This window comes from Artemia sp. Qi Xiang Cuo, chromosome 5, assembly GCF_049724085.1.
Source record: "Artemia sp. Qi Xiang Cuo chromosome 5, ASM4972408v1, whole genome shotgun sequence".
Lineage (NCBI taxonomy): Eukaryota > Metazoa > Arthropoda > Branchiopoda > Anostraca > Artemiidae > Artemia > Artemia sp. Qi Xiang Cuo.
The window spans coordinates 19,201,193-19,222,568 of NC_142798.1; the positions used below are offsets into that span (position 1 = coordinate 19,201,193).

The 21,376-nt window shown below is 32.6% G+C and overlaps 1 protein-coding gene across 2 annotated transcripts in view; it reads right to left on the reverse strand.

Moving 5' to 3' along the window:
- Positions 1-1,914: 1,914 nt before the first annotated feature.
- The window catches only part of LOC148951920 (uncharacterized), a 120,174-nt gene continuing 100,712 nt past the window's right edge, over positions 1,915-21,376 (reverse strand). The window contains exons 9-13 of one of the 2 annotated variants that reach the window (XM_089089396.1): positions 16,905-17,002; positions 15,651-15,774; positions 10,096-10,280; positions 6,447-6,536; positions 1,915-3,340 (exon numbers count right to left, since the gene is read on the reverse strand). In XM_089089396.1, the coding sequence (XP_088945522.1) occupies positions 3,214-3,340; positions 6,447-6,536; positions 10,096-10,280; positions 15,651-15,774; positions 16,905-17,002 (624 nt within the window). In that variant the 3' untranslated portion in view covers positions 1,915-3,213. The remainder of the gene's footprint in view (positions 3,341-6,446; positions 6,537-10,095; positions 10,281-15,650; positions 15,775-16,904; positions 17,003-21,376) is intronic. The other variant, XM_089089395.1, reaches the window with a different exon arrangement.

Here is a 21,376-nt window from a genome sequence, read left to right on the forward strand (position 1 = left end):
CCCAAGGTCAGAGCAAAATTTTGCACTTTACTGAAAAAATACAAATGAATGTGCATTGTCAGTTTATTATACATATACTGATATTTAGTAATCAAAATGTTAATATTATTTGATTTATTAAAGTTATAAGAGTAAAAACATTTATATTTTTTTCATATAATGTTTATTTAGAAGAATAACTTTACGCAAGATTACCGAAAGCTAAGGGCCATTCAAACAATAAACTCGTAGGCAGCAGGAAATAAAATTGAAGTTCTGAGGGTATGTATATGCAAGGAAATACTTGTTCTCCATTTATTCTGACTTCTGGAAAAGCTTACGCTTGTGTTAATTAAAAATTTCAGCTTTCAGTTGACGAAAAGCATTTCTTTGCAGGTTATATTTACTTAATTTTTCTTAAAAATAAAAATAAAAAAAAAGTTAAAAAATAACTAAAAATTGCAAAAGAAAACATCGACAAAATATGCTTATTAGTTAAGTAATGAAGTAAATCAAATGAGGCTCATAATAAGAAACAGTACTACGCAACTAGTTTCCAATGCCGTTTACATTTATAAGAAGATTGTGCCAAATTAACTAAGAATTATAAATTTAGCAACATTTTATTTACAATTAAAAAAAGAAGATTTTGCCAATCCTATTAAGAATCAAACATAAATTTAAGCACGATTAAGGAACTAAAGAGTTTGAATGAACTCAGTTTATGAACTTTATAAGCCAGTGGACCGGTAATATTCAGTAATCCGGAAGCTATTATATTTTTTTTTGTCTAAATATAGTTCATGTTAATTATAATACTTTAGCATTTCTGCTGATGATGAAGACTGACTGTGTCTTCAAAATTCTGTATTTGATTTTCACTGTCTGTATTTGATCTGTCTGTTTTTTGTTTTTCACTGTCTGTACTTGTTTTCCACTGTCTAAAAAAGGACTTATCCCAATTGAATCTCTTATTCCTTTCAAAAAAGATTATATCTCTTACCTGCTAGGGCTATAGTTTGTGAAAATGGATAACAAAAGCAAATAATATAAATTTTGGAACAGTGCCAAAATTAGCTTTGCTATATTTTTTACTGAATATACAATACTAATGTGATGCTGACTTAACTATATTTAACTTTAAACGTTTAAACTAATTTATTACAGCCCAAACTACTCTAACTAGTTCATTACATCAAAATATGTCAGCTGTGTTATAGATGGTGCAAAGAGATCTAGTGATACAAAAAGGCTTATATCATTAAAACGATATTTGCTAATGCCCTGTAAAATATCCTTTAGTTTATAGTAATTAAGTCAAGTGTAGTCATATAGATTAAAGCAAACTTTTATTTTAAAGGAAGTATTACGAAAACTCAGTTTAAGGAAGGAAACCTATCTTGAAATATCTAAATTCTCCTTTATAAACAAGCTTATGCTCTGGGCAATTTACAAATTGTTCTGGGCATTCAGCTGACTGACCGTATTTCAAACAGTAGGCTGTACGAAAAATGCGGTTGAATCCCGCTTTAAAGGGCTATAATGAGAGAAAGGTCGAGATGGCTGGGGCACGTTCTGCAGATGAAGGACTACAGATTGCCAAGGATTGTCTTTTTCAGCACACCGTCAAGGGCTAAACGGAAAGTAGGTTGTCCGCGGTTGGGGTGGGAGGATGTTATAAAGAAAGATTAAAGGGAAACAGAAACTTCCTGGGAGGGTATAAAGAGGGAGACTTTGAATAGATTGGGTTGAAGGATGAGCGTACGTGGTTTTTTTGTCCTCAGGCGGCTTGTTGCTGTGGTGAGTTGTTAGTAGCAGTAGTAGTTATGCTCTGGGGTTGAAATCAAGTTAAAAATGAGGCAAGACCAAAAAAAGGATAAAAAATTACCATATATCTATTATAGGGGCGTAACTAACCTTGATCCCTAGATAACAACAACAGACAAGGATTATAAATAAAAGTACTGATTATTAAAAATGTACACTACATAATTAAAATCAAGGCACATAATAATACTAAATTATCAAGTCACATAGATTGTCTAGCCAAAAAAGAAAGAAGACACGAAATGAATTATTTTCTAGAAAAAAACATTAAAAATATCACATGCCGAAATGTAAAATAATTATTTTGTCCTTTTCAAAGAATTATTCTCATTTGTAGAAAACGATATACTTGTGAATTTACGTACATTCAAAGCTGATGTACCAAGGACACAATAACAATATTTGTTTGTCTTGCGCAATACATCTTAGGTTACCTGTCCCCTGCGATACCAGAAAACTGTGGTTTTCTAAGATTTTTCCTCTGATAGTTTCAAAGTTACTAAGGTTTTAGGACAGTGCAACATTTTTGTTAGTTATGTCACATAAAACTGTGAAAATTAATAAACAAAACTAATTAGTTGTTATTTGATAATTAGTTATATTTTAGTTATAATTATTGTTATTAGAAACAATTAGTTATAATTAGTAATTAGTTATATTTGACAACGCTTTTCGTCAGTAAAACAAAAATAATCTGTTGTTTGACAAAGATAGTTACGACTTCAAAGGAAAGCTATATTGCAGGCAGTTTTAGAGGGGAGACAGGAGGCACTTGTCCTTGGCGCAGAAATTTTAGGGAGGCTAAATTTCAAACAAATAATCTAATGGTTACTCCGTAAATAGAATCATTTTGTAATTTTTGAAATTTATTTTTATTAAGATAAAGCAGAGGGTGCAGTTTACAGTAAGTTTAAGCAAATTGAACCCGAAAATCTAACTTTTTCCGTATCTTCTCCTTACAATAAAAGTAAGTAGTAAGAAATGTTAGATTTAAATAAATAGAAATTTTGTTGATAAATGATTTCTTTTTTAGTTTGGCTTGAATACTTTTGTGAAACAGGGTAAGGAGGGTGGCGCTAATCAATATTTTGCCCCGGTCGCGAGAGAAGCCAGAACAGCCCCTAAGCTACACCTTCTTCAGCTGTTTTTTAAGTTTGACACCGTCTATTACCAAAGACTGGATCTCCATATGGATATCTCTCGACTGAAAATTGAATTCCAGATTTCTGTCCAATTTCTAAAATAACTATGGTTGTGTAAGTTTCACTTTCACTGTCCTTGGTACTTAAAAACTCATGGCAAAACCCAAGGCAAAGGAATGGTATAAATAACGAGTATCAGAAATATAGTGCTAAAGCTATAAGGAGAGAGGTCCCGCCTCAAGTATTACTGGAAGTTGGAGGAGCTTCACGGGTTGAGATGTTCGGCGTCCGGTTGGATACTGGTAACCTCGAATCTTCGCTTGGTCTTCCGTTGATCCAAAGAAGATCTCTTCTGTGCGTCCTCGACTATGTTTTTTCGCTTTAGCAATTTCCTGGGAAGACAAGATAAAATAAGACCTGAATAAGAAGTCTGCTTACGTGGGAGTACTTTGGTTTTTCCATTTATTTACACAAGCAGTATGTATACTGTACAGAATATAATGTATTTATATACATAGAACGCAATATATTATGGCAAGTCCATAATACAGCTTTTGCTGGAGCATCTATTTCTATAAATATTTTCTTTGAAAAAATAATAAATCTTGACCCCCTCCCCCTCCAAGATATGTCCACCATTTTACCAGAACAATCATGAAAGAAAATGGACGGTTTCATGAAATCTTAGGGAAGTAAAAGCTAAAGACAGCAAACGACGAGTGGTATGTTTTTGCAGGTTTACCTTGATCCCCTTCCCCTCCTTATTTATAAAATGAATGTATATAACGTACAAAATATATTGCTAAACATATTGTATATGTTTAGCACTAGATAATGAACGAGTGGTATGTTTTAGCAGGTTTATCTTAATCCCCTCCTTATTTATAAAATGAATATGTATAACGTACAAAATATACTGCTAAATATATTGTACAGGAAAGTATGGCACAGAAATAATACAATAACACAATTTTGTGAGAATATATCTTTCTACAAACGTGTTAAACTTCCTCTTCAATAGAGTTACACATCTTGCCCCCTCCCCTCTTTTTGGTTCTCTGGGCAATTGCGACATAAAAATGCATCCTTTTTTTCCACCATCCTTAGAAAATAAGTTCGTCATTTTTGGGTTCATCTTTAAATTTGCTGCCCATTTCAAATGCAAATTGGGAACTGTCAAGAGGTATATTATGACTATTTGGGTGAAGAAAGGCGGAGCCATATAGAAAGCTGAACGAATGTCGTAAAGCAGCTAAAAATTAGAAAGTACCTGACGGCTAAAGAGTTTCTCCAGAGATAGTATTTTTTATTTTCAAATCTTTAAGTCAATGGGGTATTCAGCCAAGGGTACTGGTCATGGTATAGGCAAAGAGTTATATGGTATAATATTTCCCTATATAATTGGTAAGTGTCTATAACTCTGAAGAAAACTCCTTCATTTTCATGTAAAAGGTGGAAAACCAGAAGCTGGGCTAGAAAACCCGATTCCGAATCTCGGGGCCATGGGTTCAAGTTCAATGTTAACCATTTTTTCAATTGGTAAAAAGTAAAGATTGTGAAGGTATTCTTTTCTGACTAAATGCCACTATTTATTCAAAAATAAATATTTTACGGGGTCTGATAGATAATCCGATTAAACGGGAAGGATGGGGAGTTTTTCCTCTTTGTTCATGAGTATTTTCAAAGTTATGGTTTTGGTGAGCCTAAACTGTTTTGTCTCGCACTTAGTGGATTGAATTGAAACTTTCAGGGACAGTGTTATGAGGTGGTGGGCGACTTCAATTTTTGTGCTGCAGTGTGGGCGAACAATTTCTAACCGATCCTCACGAGAGTGTACACTGCGGTTTTTTTTTTTATACTGTCGTCCAGCAGGTGTTGCAGCTAGTACTGTAATATAGTCACAGATATTGAATGACTGGTGTCTGGCATTTTGCCAGACTACATTAATATCATGGAATTTACTGTTCCCATCGTTATATGTTGCATAGGTAATTTTTGCATTAGACCTTAGTTATTTTATTTCAAACCTTTTGAAAACAAAACCTTATTTTAAACACCTTTATTTATTTCGTACTATTTTATAGTTCTACTTAAGTTACTATTACGTTTGATAGGCAGAAGTAACGGATTTATGAATTAGACCTTACAAATGTCTTAATTAACAAACGTCTTGATGTTCATAAGCTGTTTCTTTCATATACCAAGAATATAAATAGCAAAAGAGGATTCAAATATTTGCTGCTAATTTCCAATATAGCCATTTATATTGTATTAACATACTTTGATAGAGAATCTATTCTCTCTCAAAAGACTTGAGTAGAATTTGTCGTGGCTAGGTGGGATTGATCTCCGCTTGGTAATACTGGACCTGGTGACGACGTAATTTAAAAACATCCCCATAATAATCGAAACAAGAGGAAGAGTTTGGTAAAATATATTCTTAATAGATTTTCTTAAATAGTTTTTAATTCTATTTTTCTAACCTTATTTTTCTTTTTTGCTTAATTTTTTTTAATATAAGATTGGTTTAAATAATTTCTTATACTATACCGCCTTCCCATTTACAATTAAAACGAAATGAAAATATAGAAATCTGATATACACTTTGAGTAAGACTTTGGAAATATATAGGCCTATAAAGAAAAAGAAAATCTTTGCTATTAGTAATAGAAGTCTAGATATTTCAGCTATCCGGTAAAAGGTTCCGGACGTTTTGCCAAAATATTCGACTTTTATTATGATTGTTGAAAAAAGATTTCTTTTTATTTGTCCTTTGTATACCCGTTTTTTTTTTATTTTCATTTCGTCTTCATTGTTAATACTGGTTTAAAGGTGGATTATTGAAATAAGGACCGATTATTTCCCTCTTAGAACAAGACAAAAGTATATAGGTTAGGTTAGGAAAAATGAGGGTCTATTCATGCCCAATGTGTGGATGTATATGTGAAAGTTTGTTGTGCACTTTGAATGTACAAGTGTACAAGTGCACATTGAAATATTTATGAAGTTATTATTTATATTATATATATATATATATATATATATATATATATATATATATATATATATATATATATATATATATATATATATATATATATATATATATATATATATATATATATATATATATATATATATATATATATATATATATATATATATATATATATGTATATACATATATATATATATACATATATATATACATATATATATATATACATATATATATATATATATATATATATATATATATATATATATATATATATATATATATATATATACATAAAATACAATATATTACAATTTAATTTATTTATGAAATAAAGGAAATTTTGGCACGAAAATATGGGGCAGAAATCTCTCTTTCTCTTTGGTGCAGCGTTGACGAGTCAAAGTTAGGATGTCAAAAACAAAATTTGTAACATGTCACAAACAGGTATGCGGTGCAGAATTAGATTGAAAAAGCACATGTAGAAATTACAGCCTTACTCAGAAATACTAAATGGCCTTGATGATTTTTCTCTTGACATCCAATTTGAGTTTCCAGTCTTATCAGATTCTCGTAATATTTGGCAGAAACTATGGGAAATATAATTGATGAAAGTGAGGAAAAACAAAAATTTGAAAACAAAGTTAGCAGGGTTTTTGGTGATGGACTCGAAAATACATAATTTAGCATCAATTTTTTTTCCAGAAATTAGCGTCTGTGTGAATTTTGAAATAAAGCTTTAACAAATAACAGAAAATCGACTTTTCGATGGAATTTTTCTCATGAAGTTTAATTAAATTAGTTTAATTAGTTGTTTAATTAAAAGTTAAATATAAAAGTTACTTTGAAAAAAGTAAAAAAAAATAAAATAAAAAGTTTAAGAAAAGTTAAAAATTTAATTGATCAATTAAAAGTTTAATTTTCCTACTTATGATGAACGGTTTTGGTGAAGAGCACAAGTTCTACATAATATACATAGCCTAGCATTATCTTTCAAAGGTTGTGTTTAATTACTAACAGCACAAAGAGTCCGTGAAAATTCTAATAGTCAGTTTGTAAGACAGGCTAGTAAAAATTATACCGGCTAGTTGCAAAAAACGATAAAAAAAAGAAATAACTGACCACACTTCCATTGTTATAATCAATTTTATGCATAAACCAGTATTAATAATTGGTTTCAGGCATTATCTTGCATGGTTTCCAAACATGGTATTAATTTTTTGAAGAAAAAAAAGGCAAAATTGGTAGTTTTATTGTATTCACGAGCGTCATAATTTGAATTTAGCGCCAAAAACCACTCAGTGTTTATAACATTGGCCACAGTGTTTATAAAGAATAACAAAAAATCCACTTATTTCTTATACAATCCTAATATTATATAGGATTTATTTATAATATATAAGAAATATACAGGTTTATAAATATGTAATTTTGATTTTAAAAATTGCAATTTTTAGGTTCAGAGAGGGATAAACCAATCCCCTCCTAAATTCCACAAATATGGATTTAAGTGAAATATATTTAAAAGGGAAATTAACAATACAGGGAGACACACAAAATATTAATTTGTAAATTCATAATAATAATCCATAATAATTCATAAATACTAACAAACACAAAAAAAAATGATAATTCACTCGGTATAACGTATAGGCAGTCATAAATACAACGCATAAGAATAGGTTGAGGAAGGCAATGTCGGTTTGTTTCCGAGTTTGCGAGCACAGATGATCGAAGCACAAGGTGTAAGTTAAAGAGTAACTTGTCATGCATTCATGCAATACATAAAACCAGGGTAAAGAAACAGAACAATCAGGTTCATGCAAATCAGGCACAAATTTCCAGTTTTTGAGTAGTAAATCTGAATTTTCAAGATTTAAATGTAATCTCTCTTTTTTGCTCTTGTAATTCTGTTTTTACTTGATCTTATTTTTAGCAAAGAGTTAACATTTTTATAAATGCCTTGAAAGCCTTCCGATAGCAATCATTATTCGTTATTGCATAATTATAAAAATGTTTTACGTAAAAGAATGCAGAAATAAAAAAAAATCGTGTTAGAAGCAATTGATTTGTCAAACTACATAAAAAACCTTAAGCATTGGTGTTTGAAAATCACATAATGAAAAATGATGAAAAGTACATGGTGAAAATGATGAACCACAAGGATGAAAACATCCTTTAATAATGGAAAACCAATGCCTAAGTTAAACATGATCCGTCGGAGGCCTGCTTTCCACACCTCAATTGTGAGTAATAATTTACATTAGCATAAACAATTCACGAAATGTACTAATTGGGCATATAAATTTAAAATTAGAGCTGCAAATAAAAACCAAAATTTATAAAATAATATAAAGTATTAAAATGTAATATGCGAAACTGTGAAACATAAATCGTTCACATTTATTTCTTAATTCTTGTAAGTTGTGTTTTTGTTCTTCGATTTTTTTCAGTCAGTATCCGTCAACAATTTTGTGCAGAACGCTTCAAATTGTTAGAAAGTTTTACCGACAATTGTTTGCAACAATTTTTCTGTTAGCTCGCGGAAACACGATTATTAGTGAAATTATTATAAACGATTTTATGTTATTGCGGCAGAAATCAAGCTTAAACTACAGGCACTGAAGGAAGAAGAGGAAAACTGAAAAGACAGAGAAAACAAAAATTGAAACTGAAAAACTAAAGAGGAAGATCCAAAACTATTTACAGAGACACTATTTAAGGACAGCATTAGAACTGAAATCTGGTAATGAGTTGTCAAAGACTCATCCACATTGAGATTTTATTAATGCCGAGGATTAATTAGCGCAGATTTTGAGCCAATCAGGATTTTCAAAGAACTTTTCAGTCAATCAGAAGAATCCTAAGGCAAATCTGATTAGCCCAAATTTTTGCTAGCTAAATTTTGACATAAGTAAAATCTCACCATGAGAGGGCCTCAAATACAACTCTTACAAAATGAAGCAGGTTCGATTCCGCTCTGTTTTGTACCATGAAAGAGCGGCTTAGGTGAGCTGAGCATACCCTCTAGATGGACAAAAACCGTTTCCCTAGAGTAACTCCCGCTAGGGAGTCAGGAAAATAACAGATACCCCAAGTGAGGCTGGGAAAAAATTATAAACATAAGACAATATTTGAGGTTGTTTTTGTAAAGTTGCCAAGGCAGAAGCCTTATATGGGTTAGAGCTAAAGTTTTGGCCTCTTTTGGCTTATCAATACAATTTTGTTGTAGCGGCAGCGAAGTAGACACAACAAAACTACTGCTAATAGTATTATCTATTCTTATTCTTAGTATCCATTCTTAATATTCCTGTTATTTATTAGCCAGTTTTTAGTAGTTTTTTTTCCTCTATTTAGTTTAATAGCATGCTGCATCCATAAACTGAATGGAGCCACTTGATGAAAATTTCTATATATTTATCTTGGGATAATTCTTTACAGAAGATTTACTTCAACAACTATTTCTCATGTGTCTTGAATGGAGCCATTTTATGAATGGAGCTGAATGAAGGCGACTGAATGGAACCATTTTATGAAAATTTCTATATATTTAACTCGGGATAATTTTTACAGAAGATTTAATTCAAAAACTATTTCTCATGTGTCTTGAATAGAGCCGTTTTATGAATGGAGCTGAATGGAGCCATTTTATGGAAATTTCTTTATATTTAACTTGGGGTAAATTTAAAGATTTACTTCAACAAATATTTCTCATGTGTCTTGAATGGAGCCATTTTATGAATGGAGTTGAATGGAGCCATTTTATGGAAAATTCTATATATTTAACTTGGGATAAATTTTACAGATTTACTTCAACATCTATTTCTCATGTGTCTTGAATGGAGCCATCTTATGAATGGAGCCACTGAATGGAGCCAACCGAATGGAGACATTTTATGAAAATTTCTATATATTTAACTTGGGATAATTTCTACAGAAGATTTACTTCAACAACTATTTCTCATGTGTCTTTTTAGAACTACTTGATAAGCTAACAGAGACTGAAGATAATGATGGATCCAAGAAACTAGATAAAGAAGTAAAAAAAAAAGACAGACAAGGAAGAGATGATCAAGACAGTGTCGAAACACGAAAATAGTTCAAAAGAGAAGAAGAAGATATTAATGATCGCCTTTATAAAAACTATACCTAGAAACACCGATTGGTGGGGTTGCAAGAGGTCGTCTAAGCATCACTTCATTATCGTTAACCAGATCCTCCCTTCTGTGATGGTGCAACATATCTTGGAACATATCATAGGATTGGCGCGATACTGGTCTTCGGAAGAAGATCGGACTTGTTGAATATCGATTGATCTCCATAGTTGGCGAAAGCTGAAAAATTTGGGTTAACCAGTGAGACCCTTTCACCAAGATGCAGAGTGCAACCTCGCCTTGTCCTAAATCTAACCAACGTGATAAGCTAGGTTCTAATAGGATTAGAATTTTATTATGGCTGACAGATCTCACGTCTTTACTTTTTTTTGCACCAGGGCAAGACGTTTTTTACCTCACCTGACACCTTACGGCTCACGGCAACCGATTTCACGTCACCCGACAAAAGAACATTCTCCATACAGGAGAATATTCGGTCTGCTTCTATTTCAGATACAAACTAAAAATTCGCTTCTCAGGCCAGATAATTCTCATTGAAAACAAATTAATGCTCCTATTTCTGCATCAGTAGTTTTGTATTAACGGTGTTCTTTGATATTCTATTGGTGTTGGTGCATCTAAAACCCCGTACACACGTTTTATAAGTAAGAAACCCATTTCTAGCCATCATTGCTTTAGACAAATAACTGACACTTAGAAGGGAAAAAACAAATTATGATTTGGCAGATAATGATTATTCCCTGACACTGAAGTCTAGCTAAGCAGGCATGCGAGTTGGACTTAAAGTACCAAGGGTAGTGCAAATGAAATATAGGTGAATTGGTTATGTGGGAACTTACACATCCACATACATCTTAAGAAATTAGGAAAGTCGAGATTTTTTTTCTAATGAAAAACACTTCCACGAGCCGTTATAAACTTTTATGTGATAGCGGGCGCCAAATTGCATAATAAACACATTCCGCCGAATAGGTCAAGAAAGTGTGGTTTCCTTTTTAATGTGTAGTTATCTTTGGGAACCAAAAGAATGTTAATATTTGAATTTTTACAAAAAAAAAATTATTGTTAAATTGAACTTATGAATTTTGCTTATCCACTGTCAATATTTAATGTGAGAACACTGACGAGAATGTGGTGCTGCCCAAAAATTTTCATAATTTTAACCAAAAAAGTCTTGGGTTTAAGGAATAAAGTCTAAGAGGGGGGAGGGAGATCTAAGAATAATATAGGATTATGTATACAGGGGTATAGGGCTAGGGGCATAAGGTTATCTAAGGGTTCCAGGGGGGGTGTCTTTATTTTGACGTCCTTGGTACTTTAAATCTAACCAACGTAACAATTCGAATTTCGAACTTCCAGGATCGAAATTTTGATACGAAAGCCGGATTTCAAGTTACCCAACATATGAGAATATACATAAAGACAAATATTCAGTCCACTTTCTACTTAAGATTAAAAGTAAAAAATTGGCTTTCCTAGCCAGAATATTCATATTTAAAATAGATCAAAGCTCCTTTTAATGTAGGCTATAGGTGAAAATGTGTTGGATATTAAATTGGCTTTGGTTTACCAACTTATAACCATCGTGATGAGTTAGGTTTTAACCAGGGTTGAATTTTGCAACGGCAAAAAGATTTTAGGTGACGCGATGAAAAAAATATTACACTTTATGTGAATATTTGGTTGACTTCAATTTAAGGTTAAAATTGAAGAATTCGCTTGTCCGGCTAGAAAAATCGTTGCATAAATCAATAGCCACTGTTTATGCACCGGAAAAAATATACTATCATATTCTCAGATAAGCATTTAAAGGAGTCTTTTTCTTTTTGAGCCTTCTTAGGAGTTTAGACACTTCTGCTCTCAATTAGAAACACCAGAATCCAGAAACACTGGAATCCAGAGAGCAATGTCACTTGGCTATTCCACAAAGTGTACCGTCGTTTGTCAGAGATTATCTATACAATTTGTTCACCAGCCAGAAAATCTTAACTCTTAATGTCTTTGATGTCATTATGATGTAAATTTGGAGTTGAAAAAACAAAAACAAAAAAGAATCCAAATTTGCACGAGTCATCAGAATTACTCAATTGGTAAGCAAAGCTGACCCCAGAAGTTCTTAATTATATAACTACGCTTGGATCGATTATATATACCGGTTTTATAGGACAATCTCGTTTACACTTAAATTTAAAATTTACTCTCCGTTTGTATATAAATCGTGGCATAAGACTGTTGTTTAATTGGCTGAAAATTAGAGCCCCATTGATGGCAAAAAAAAAAAAAAAAAAAAAAAAAAAAAAAAAAAAAATCACATTAGTGTTGATACCATTTGGGGAAAAAGGTAGTATAAAGGAAAACATTTCCCAAAAACCTTAGGATTTCTTATTTCAGCCTATTCCACAATTTTACTCACAAGTTAGAACATGAATGAAAACACTGATATTCTGATTTAAATCAATTTAAACATCTTCACAAGTCACAACTACCTCACAAACTAACATCACAAGTGACATTCCTACCTAAGTTATATTGTATAGTACATTCAACTAAATTTACTATTTTTAATCTACCATTTACCAATTTACAACATACGATTTATTAATTTATTAAAATCTAATGAAATCTAACTTATAGTAGATATTTAGTAACTAAACATTATTAAACTATACATCTTTGTGAAATTATCAAAACGTGCAACAGTGTTCCTCAAGTGAAAAACATGCTTTGATTACTTAATGCTATATTCAGAATGCAGTATATAATGCAATAGGTGAGATAATGCAGTGCACTAACAGCAGTGACAATCCAGTGACAATGGAGAACATGAAAACGAAAAATAATGGATTAGCCCTCCCGAAACTAGACAGAGAAGCAGCCAAATGAATGACATGAATTTATGCATGAATTTATTTAAGGGGGGATTGGGAGTCAAACTTAATGAAACACGCAAAAAACAGGTGAATGCCAAAAACTAAAGAAAGTTATAAGAAAATTGCAAAATATTACATTCCGGAGTGGGCAGTTCCCAACACTCCAGGCTTACCTGCCTGAGTCAAATAAAGATTTCATGGTAAGACAAAAAGCGAGTTAAAATTTCTTCACAAACCATAAAATGAACCTCTTTACACCGATAAAAATAGGTTGTCTTTGTGTGCGAATTATTTGGGAACTCAAATTCATTGCATGAATTTCGTGAAAGATATATTAGGATTCAGACGCAACAAACTTAAAAATCACTAAGCAAAATAGTTTCATTTTCAGTCCAGAATTCATAATTTTAATAACGAAAAAGAAAACCGAATAACTTAATCAAATATAAGGCCATGGGGGATTTTGCTGCGGACTAGGCCGAAAAAAGGACAAATTTATTCAACAACAACAGGACTATCTCTATCCTTCCTTTTCAGCGTTAAATTTCCCATTAATCTTTTCTTTTTTAGCCGTTTTTTGAAATCTAGAAGTCTTGCATCTCTTTTTTATATATATTTTGTTTCTAGCTGATGCTGCAGTTTTTAGTCTAAATGAGACCAAGTTGTTACTATTATTTCTGTTGTGATGTTATTATTATTGTTGTTTCTTCCGAGGACCTTTGCGTCTATGATAGATCATTGCCAAGTAAATCTAAGTAAATATTTATTAGTAAATAAATAAGTAAATTAGTAAAACTAGTAAAATAGTAAATTAGTAACTGTTTTACTAAAATAGTATAAAGTCGTAAATTAGTAAGTAGACTAGTAAAGTACTAACTAAATAAATATTATACCAACTAAACGTTTCAATTTTTTGAATTTATACTTGAAATATATTTCTACAAGGACTGGAAAAAACTTTGTAAATAGCAGCAAAAAAGTTCCTCGCCGCCAAGTATTAGAAAGTAATTTTGTTAGGCCCTATTTTTTTTTGTTTTGTTTTCATATTTAGAGTCCAACTGTTTCTACAATATGGTGTAGAAACAATATGGTGCAATATGGTGCAAATTTAAGATATAAATGCGACACTTCTAAAATAGTTGCAAAGAGAACTAAGAGAACTATTCAAAATAGTTACTATTGTTACTGTTTTTACTGTTACTTACTGTTACTGTATTTACTGTTACTGTTGTGATGTTTCTTCCAAGTACCTTTGCTTTTCTGATATATCATTACCACGCAAATCTAAATCTTTAGTTTATGCTGAAATTTTTAATCCATTAAAAAAAGGAAAAAAAATCCTCCAGCGCCTCTTCACGCTTTTGTGCTCTGAAAATTGCAAAGCGTCGCAAAATATATTAGTAAAATATGTAAGATAACCATAAAATCGTAAAATACCGGTAAAATACGAAATTTAGCTTAAAATAAGTAAATTACGTAAAACAGGTAAAATACCAAATTTACGGGGGTCCGTAAAATTACGTTACAATACCCAAATTTACCATGACCAACTTTACCAGTTACAAAACTATTATGTACTAATATTTTTTTAATGTGTAGTCATATATTTAGTAGTATATTTTTTTCCTAAATTTACATACAACTGTAAATGAATCTTTGCCCCACCCCTAAAGCAAAACTCCTGCTGACAACCTACAGCAAACTCAAAGTATACAGTTCACATTTGAACTGAATAGAAAATTGCTTCGAACCGACGTTTCAGTTGATGGGTCTTTTTTTGCAGGGAAAGGTAGCAAGCATGTCCCCCAACCTTGCAGCAACTGGAATCCACCCCTCGGCTTAGTATTGCCAAGCAGAGTCAGTCAACTGTAATTATTCTCTGTGCTACCACAGAGAATAATTACACAAAAGGGTACTGAAAAAGATAAACTTTTAAGGGTCTTGGGGTTTGACCACCCCCCCTCCCGAAATGTTTGTCCGACTCGTAAAAACGTAACAAAAATGAATATAAACAAATTTTTGATGCGTTTTTTAAAGTCTTTTTTTGTCCCCTCCTCCCCCAAAATGAACCCTTCTGTACCCCTCCTCCCCAAAAAAAGATCCTCGCAAACTGGAAAAGTTATAAAAACAGTCTACATTTTGCCCATGTCTCGGCAGAGTTTCTGATCATCTATTTAGAGAAGACGAGATTTGTGTCTGCTATCCGTAAGGAGACTACGTGGCATGGTAATTAGTGAAATATTATGTGGTTTGTTCAAACGAATGAAGAAATTTTGATAGTTCCAAAAGGTCCAAATTTGTCCAAATGGGCCTAGAAAATGGGGTGGGGGGGGGGGGAGAGTGGCTCCCGTATATTTTTTGGCTAATCAGTTATAACTAGGTTATACAGTAACTTTCTTTTTATTGAATTTCCCATCTAAGTTTTATGGTTAGTTTAAATAGATATCAGGTATAACTAGATCATATGGTCAGTTTTTTTCACTGGATTTTTGCGTTCTAAGTTAAGCTATTTGGTAAGTACTGGTAAGTTTGGTAAGTACTGGGCAGTAGGAGTTTTCTTCTTACAGCATCATAACTAAATCATGATACAAAAATACGGTTAATATTTCTTAAAACAGTATTTTCATGAAAATGTTAATTTTTTTAGCCTAAAAAAAGTAGATTAAAATATTCTACGTTCACTTTTTTAGATGCTTGAGGCAAAGAAAAAGGGTCTTACCTTCCCATGGGGATTACGATATGCAGCTGCATAGATAGTTTTGCAAAATGGATCATCGTTTATTTCTTCAAATAGCTGAGCCAGGCCAATAGTTTTATATGGATCGTGTTCAATATCATCAAACCTGAAATTGTGAACCAAGTGAAAGATGAATTTATAATTATTTAATAATTATTTTAGTGTTTTTATGCTGCATTTATTTATCTATATTTATTTATATTCAAAAATATTTTAAAATATGCAACTTTAAAATATTGAATCGCAATATTCTAATAGGCTTGTTTTGAAGATGTCATTACTAGTCTGAGAATTTATTTGAATAAAGATTTAAATTTTGTCGGAAATTTTTTAACGTCTGTGAAAATGAAATAAATTAATGAAATTAAATGAAATAAACATCTTGGAAAATGAAATAAATAAAAGGAAATAAATAAAAAAGAAATGAAATCAATCCTTTGCTTTTCTTCGAAGTTTCTAAATTTTTTTAATTTTTTAAATAATGAAAATTTTTTAAACACTATTAATCCTTCAATGTTTTCAGTCATGCATAAAAAATCTTCAATCAGGACTTAGATCAAAAGGCCATCTTTAAAACAAAATTTTCTGAACATCCTAAATCAAAGATTAAAGAGAATAAGTGGCTATTCAGTAAATGATACAAGTTTTTTCTTAACATAATATAAATACAGTCCAAAAACAACTATCTATTTTTCACTAAATAATCTTTCCATTCGACCTCCATCATAAAACTCCACCTTAAAAAGAAAGGTGTTTGACAATTCAACATAAGTCCTTCTGGCAAAGATCCAAAGAAAAATCGTGTTTTCACGATTTCCCCCATACTGTCCTCCCTTTTTTGTAGAATTTGCCTCTTCTTCTCTCGGATCGGTGAGTCTTTTTGAAACAAACTTGAGGTAATTTATGACGGACTCCCCCCCCCTACCTCAAGTATACCAGTATTTATGGTATGCTCCATATACACTCAGGTAGGTATTTTCACAATATAACATCTTATCTAATAGTCTTTTTTCCATTCCTACCAACTTCTCACCTTCTGTGAAAAATTTCAGAAACACATAAGAACTTGCATTCCTTTCCCAGCGATAATTTCCCTTCCTTGGGAGGGAGAGAAACGTCATTAAATATCCGGACAACAGTGCATAATTGTCACTTGGTATTATTTTATGTTTATTCTAAGGGAATGAGCCGTTAAGAGGAGAAGTTCAAGGCCCCACTATATAAGAATAAGCTTACCGTTCGCCACGAGAATTTTGCTCCCGGACAACAGCTAAATCTTCAGTCCAAAATTTCTTCAGCAAAGTATTACTTGCTTTAGGAACTACTTGTTTCACCTGGGAAGGAAAGAATACGATTTTATATAATACTAAAAAAAACTAGACACAAAAGGATTATGGGTTTAAATCTAGCGTATATTGACATTTAATGGACAGAAAAAACGATTTTATAAACAAGTTTTTAAATATTTTTTTTTGTCCGCGTTTTGTCAGGTTCTCTTTTCATAGGCAAAGCAACAATAACTAAGTACCTGAGAGGCAATTTCAATGCACTGGAATGGTAATTTTAATTAGCACTAAAAATTATCATGTCATTAAATAAATTCTCAGTTTTTAATGAAGAAAAAGATGTATTCTTCAAAATCTAGGGGGAGGGAGGATAGATTTTTTTTTCAATTTTTACAATAATATTACCAAAAACGGTAATTTTCAAAATATAGGGGGGGGGGGGTTAATTATTAAATTAATCAGTGTATTTAAATATTGAGTGTACAAAAAAGACTCGAGGGGAAAGACTAGTACAGAATTTCAAAACTAAGCTAAGACTTGCGTAGTTCCTCAAGCTCCCAATTACGATTGGTTGCAGACAAGTTAATATTTAAAGATTGTATCATTGCTTGAACACAAATAACGAGTACTACTACAACTGCAAACAATACATCGCCGCAACAGGACCCCTAAGACCAACACAGTTGCGCCATCCTCACCCCCCGTCCGTTTAAAAGTTCACGCTGTACTCCCTCCAATTAAGTATCAATTTCTTTTAATTCTTTTCCCATGACCTCCCCCTACCACATTCGGGAACGAGGCAATTTTATTTGTTCACAAACCAAAGATAAATAGCCAAAAAACACAATTTTTAATAATATACCATCCGTAAAACGTTACCAATGTCTAGCCATCTTAATCTTTCTTTTATTACAGCGTTGAAAACTGAAATCGAATCCTATTTTGTACCATTTTTGTTTGATATACGGTTAGTTCTTAAAGGTATCCTTAGAAAAATTGTATAGAAAAACCTCTAGAATATCTACCTAAACCTTTTGAAAGCAAACATTTCAAAATTTCCACGCTTCATTGGTAGAGCATTAGAATCTCAATTTAGGAGCCATTGTGTCGAGCCGTATGTTACTACTTTTAAGGAATATTCCTTTTTGGGTAGAAGTTGTATTTGAGGAGAAAAAATTGATATTATACTATAGATTAGCATCTGAGGATAAGGGATTCGACTGAAGACGAGAGGGGATCTTCCTCCTCGTGAATACCTGGATATACCCAAGCTATATACACAAGTTTAAAATAAAACTTACCAACAAAACCAGCAAAGTTTTATATGTAGCCTAAGGCCATATCAATACATTACACCTGGAAGAGTAAACTAAGAATAACCCAGAAAATCCTAAACATAAAGTTTTACAAACCCAATACAATAAAAACTTTTTAATTAGAACGCCTAAACCAGAGGAGAAAAAACTGAAGTGTTGTCTTAGCTAATCTAGAAAGAAAATCTTGGCGTTAAGATTACAAATTTTTACATTTGCTTCCAGTTCTTATTCCAAGATTAGAATATTAGAAGCTACAGTGATGACAGTGGTCAAATATCGCTCTGAAGCATGGGCGCTCCGAAAAACGGATGAAGATTTGCTAGGTGTTATCAAGAGAAATTGCCTAAGGATTGTTCTGGGTACCTGGCTGAGTGACCGTATTTCAAACAATAGGCTATACGAAAAATGTGGTTCAATACGTGGTGTGAGGTGTGGTTCAAAAATGTGGTGTGAGGTGGCTAGGGCACGTTGTGCGGATGAAGGATGACAGATTGCCGAAGATCGTTCTTTTTGGCCAACCGTCTAGGGCTAAACGGAAAGCAGGTCGTCCTCATCTGGGGTGGGAGGACGTCATAAAGAGAGATTTAAAGGAAATGGGAACTTCATGGGCGGCCGTAAAAAGGGAGGCTTTGAATAGATTGGGATGGAGGAGGAGCGTGCGTAGCTGTGCTGGCCTCAGGCGGCTAGGTGCTGCGGTGAGTTGTTAGTAGTAGTTAGTAGTAGCAGTAGCTTCCAGTTCAATGGCGTATCAAGGAGTAAAGCCCAAATGAAAGTCTTCATTTGAACCTATTTCTAACCCCAAATTTATCCCCAATAGTTAAGTAAAAAACTAAGGGGAAAAAGAGGGTATTTGAGGTAAATTAAAAAAAAAGTAGACATTTCCAAATCTTTTCTTCCCCTTTTGAATATTTTTCACTCTTTCTCTTTGTAGCCCATTTATAGGTCAATAAACTAGGGCCCAACCTGATTTTCCATCTAGACTTTGTTTGATTTACGGTCAGTCTGGCAAGTGCTTAAAGGTACCCTTTAACAAAATTGGCCAGAAAACATTTAGCACATCTTCCTAAACCTTATGAAACACTCACGTTTCAAAGCAACACTTGCACACCGTCATTATCATGGCTTCCAATATTCTAATGTTAGCTTGAAGCCTTATCTTTTTATTTCTCCAATTTTTTTTTAACTGTGAAACAATGCCCTGTGCCTTGGCCATTCTACTTTTTACGTCATCATTTATCATTTTTACTAATAATGCCACCCAGTTAAAAAAGATTACGAAATGGCCGATTAACTTCAACTCTTAACTATCATTTATTCCCCGTCTAACCAACTTAATCTTCTAATATCAATTTTGAACCTATTCTTGCATCCTAAACCCTCAAAAAAAGAGTATTCAGCCATTTTGCTAACATTTTCATCTACAAGAATCAAGTTACCTGCATAACCCGGGTTTAGGAGAGTTTAACCTTCCTAATTAATTCCATGTTTTTCAATAGCTTTTGCTGTGTTTTTTAGGACATCCGTCAAAAAAATCCATATTGACAGGGATAAGATAAGACACAATCCTTATCCGATTCCACATCAAATCGACCGGTTCCACATCAAATCGACAATTAACCTTACTTCTTACCTTCACTGCAGCAATATTATTCTCTTTTCGTATATAGCATTAATAACTTTTATGCACTTATTTGGGATGGTTCTAGGCGTTTACCTCCCCCCCGGTGATTACCCCTCTGGAAAATACCCACCGCAGAAAATACCCCCCCCCCCGAAAATACCCCACCGGAAAACAGCTCCCCGTAGAAAATACACCCCCCCCCGGATAACGCCACGAAAAATAACACCCCTCTCCCGGAGAATACCCCACCTCCGTGGAAAATAAGCCTTTCCAAATTTGAGAATTTTATTTGAGTATTATTTTTCTAATTTCTGTAAAGAGAAGGAATTTTGGTACTTGTGTATTATGCGCCACTCACTCAATTTTACGCTGTGTAAAACTCGAGAACTGACCGGTTTCTTCGTTGTTTTTTTTTTTTTTTAGCTTAGCGCGAGACAAGACAAAGACAAGTGACAGAATATATGGGAAATATATAATTTGGGGTATATATTTGCACCTAAGGAGAGGGGGGGGTAAGTATTTGGACAGTTTGAAGTTAGAAAACAATTCTTTCTAGGTATATGGCCACTAAAAAATACAGAAGAATAGCGAGGTATCTGCAAATTTTTTTAACTAAAAAAAAAAAAAAAAAAAAAGTAAATGAAATGTTTCATTTAAGTGTTTTTTCACAGTTTTAAGTGTTTTTTTTTTTTTCAAAAACCGTTTTTCCAAATATTGAGTACTATTATTAGGTCAATGTAGCGTTTCATTTAAGTGTTTTATGATGATCGCTGATCAAAGTTTATGTTATTTTTGCCTTTCATTTATGTTATTTTACTGTGTTCATGGCCGTATATTTGGCTTTATGCAGAATAATTGTACCAAACACATTTTGCATGCACACCCGCTATACTTTACCCCCCCCCCTCCCCACCTAATGTGGAAAACTATAGCCCAAATTATTTCTAAAGTAACGAAGAAACTGACGAAAAAACCGGTGTGTTCTCGAATTTTACACAGCATAAACTTGAGTGAGTGGCACATAAAACACAAGTAAAAAAATTCCTTCCCCCTATGGAAAAAAAAACTCAAATAAAATTCTCAAATTTGGAAAGCCTTATTTTCCGCGGGGGAATATTTTCCGGGGGGGGGGTAAACGCCGGCCACCATTTGAGATACCATACAAGGACATGATCTAATGCTTTGCTAAATACCTTTCATCATCAATAAAACTTAAAGTTAAAGAGTTCTGACGGTTAAAACATTTCTCAATTATTAGATGTTTAGGGACATTAGCTGCAACAAACAACAAATGCCCATAAATCCTTTTTTATGGGCTACTTAAAAAGTAAAACTGTCGTTTTTTGAATATACGAGATCCTAAAAATTTGTCTAATGTTTAAACATGTTTATTTCGCAATCCAAAAAATAAAGAGTATAAAAACTTTAGATTTGCTAGATTCCAAAATTTGTCTATTATATTTTTCCCATTTATCACACTAATCA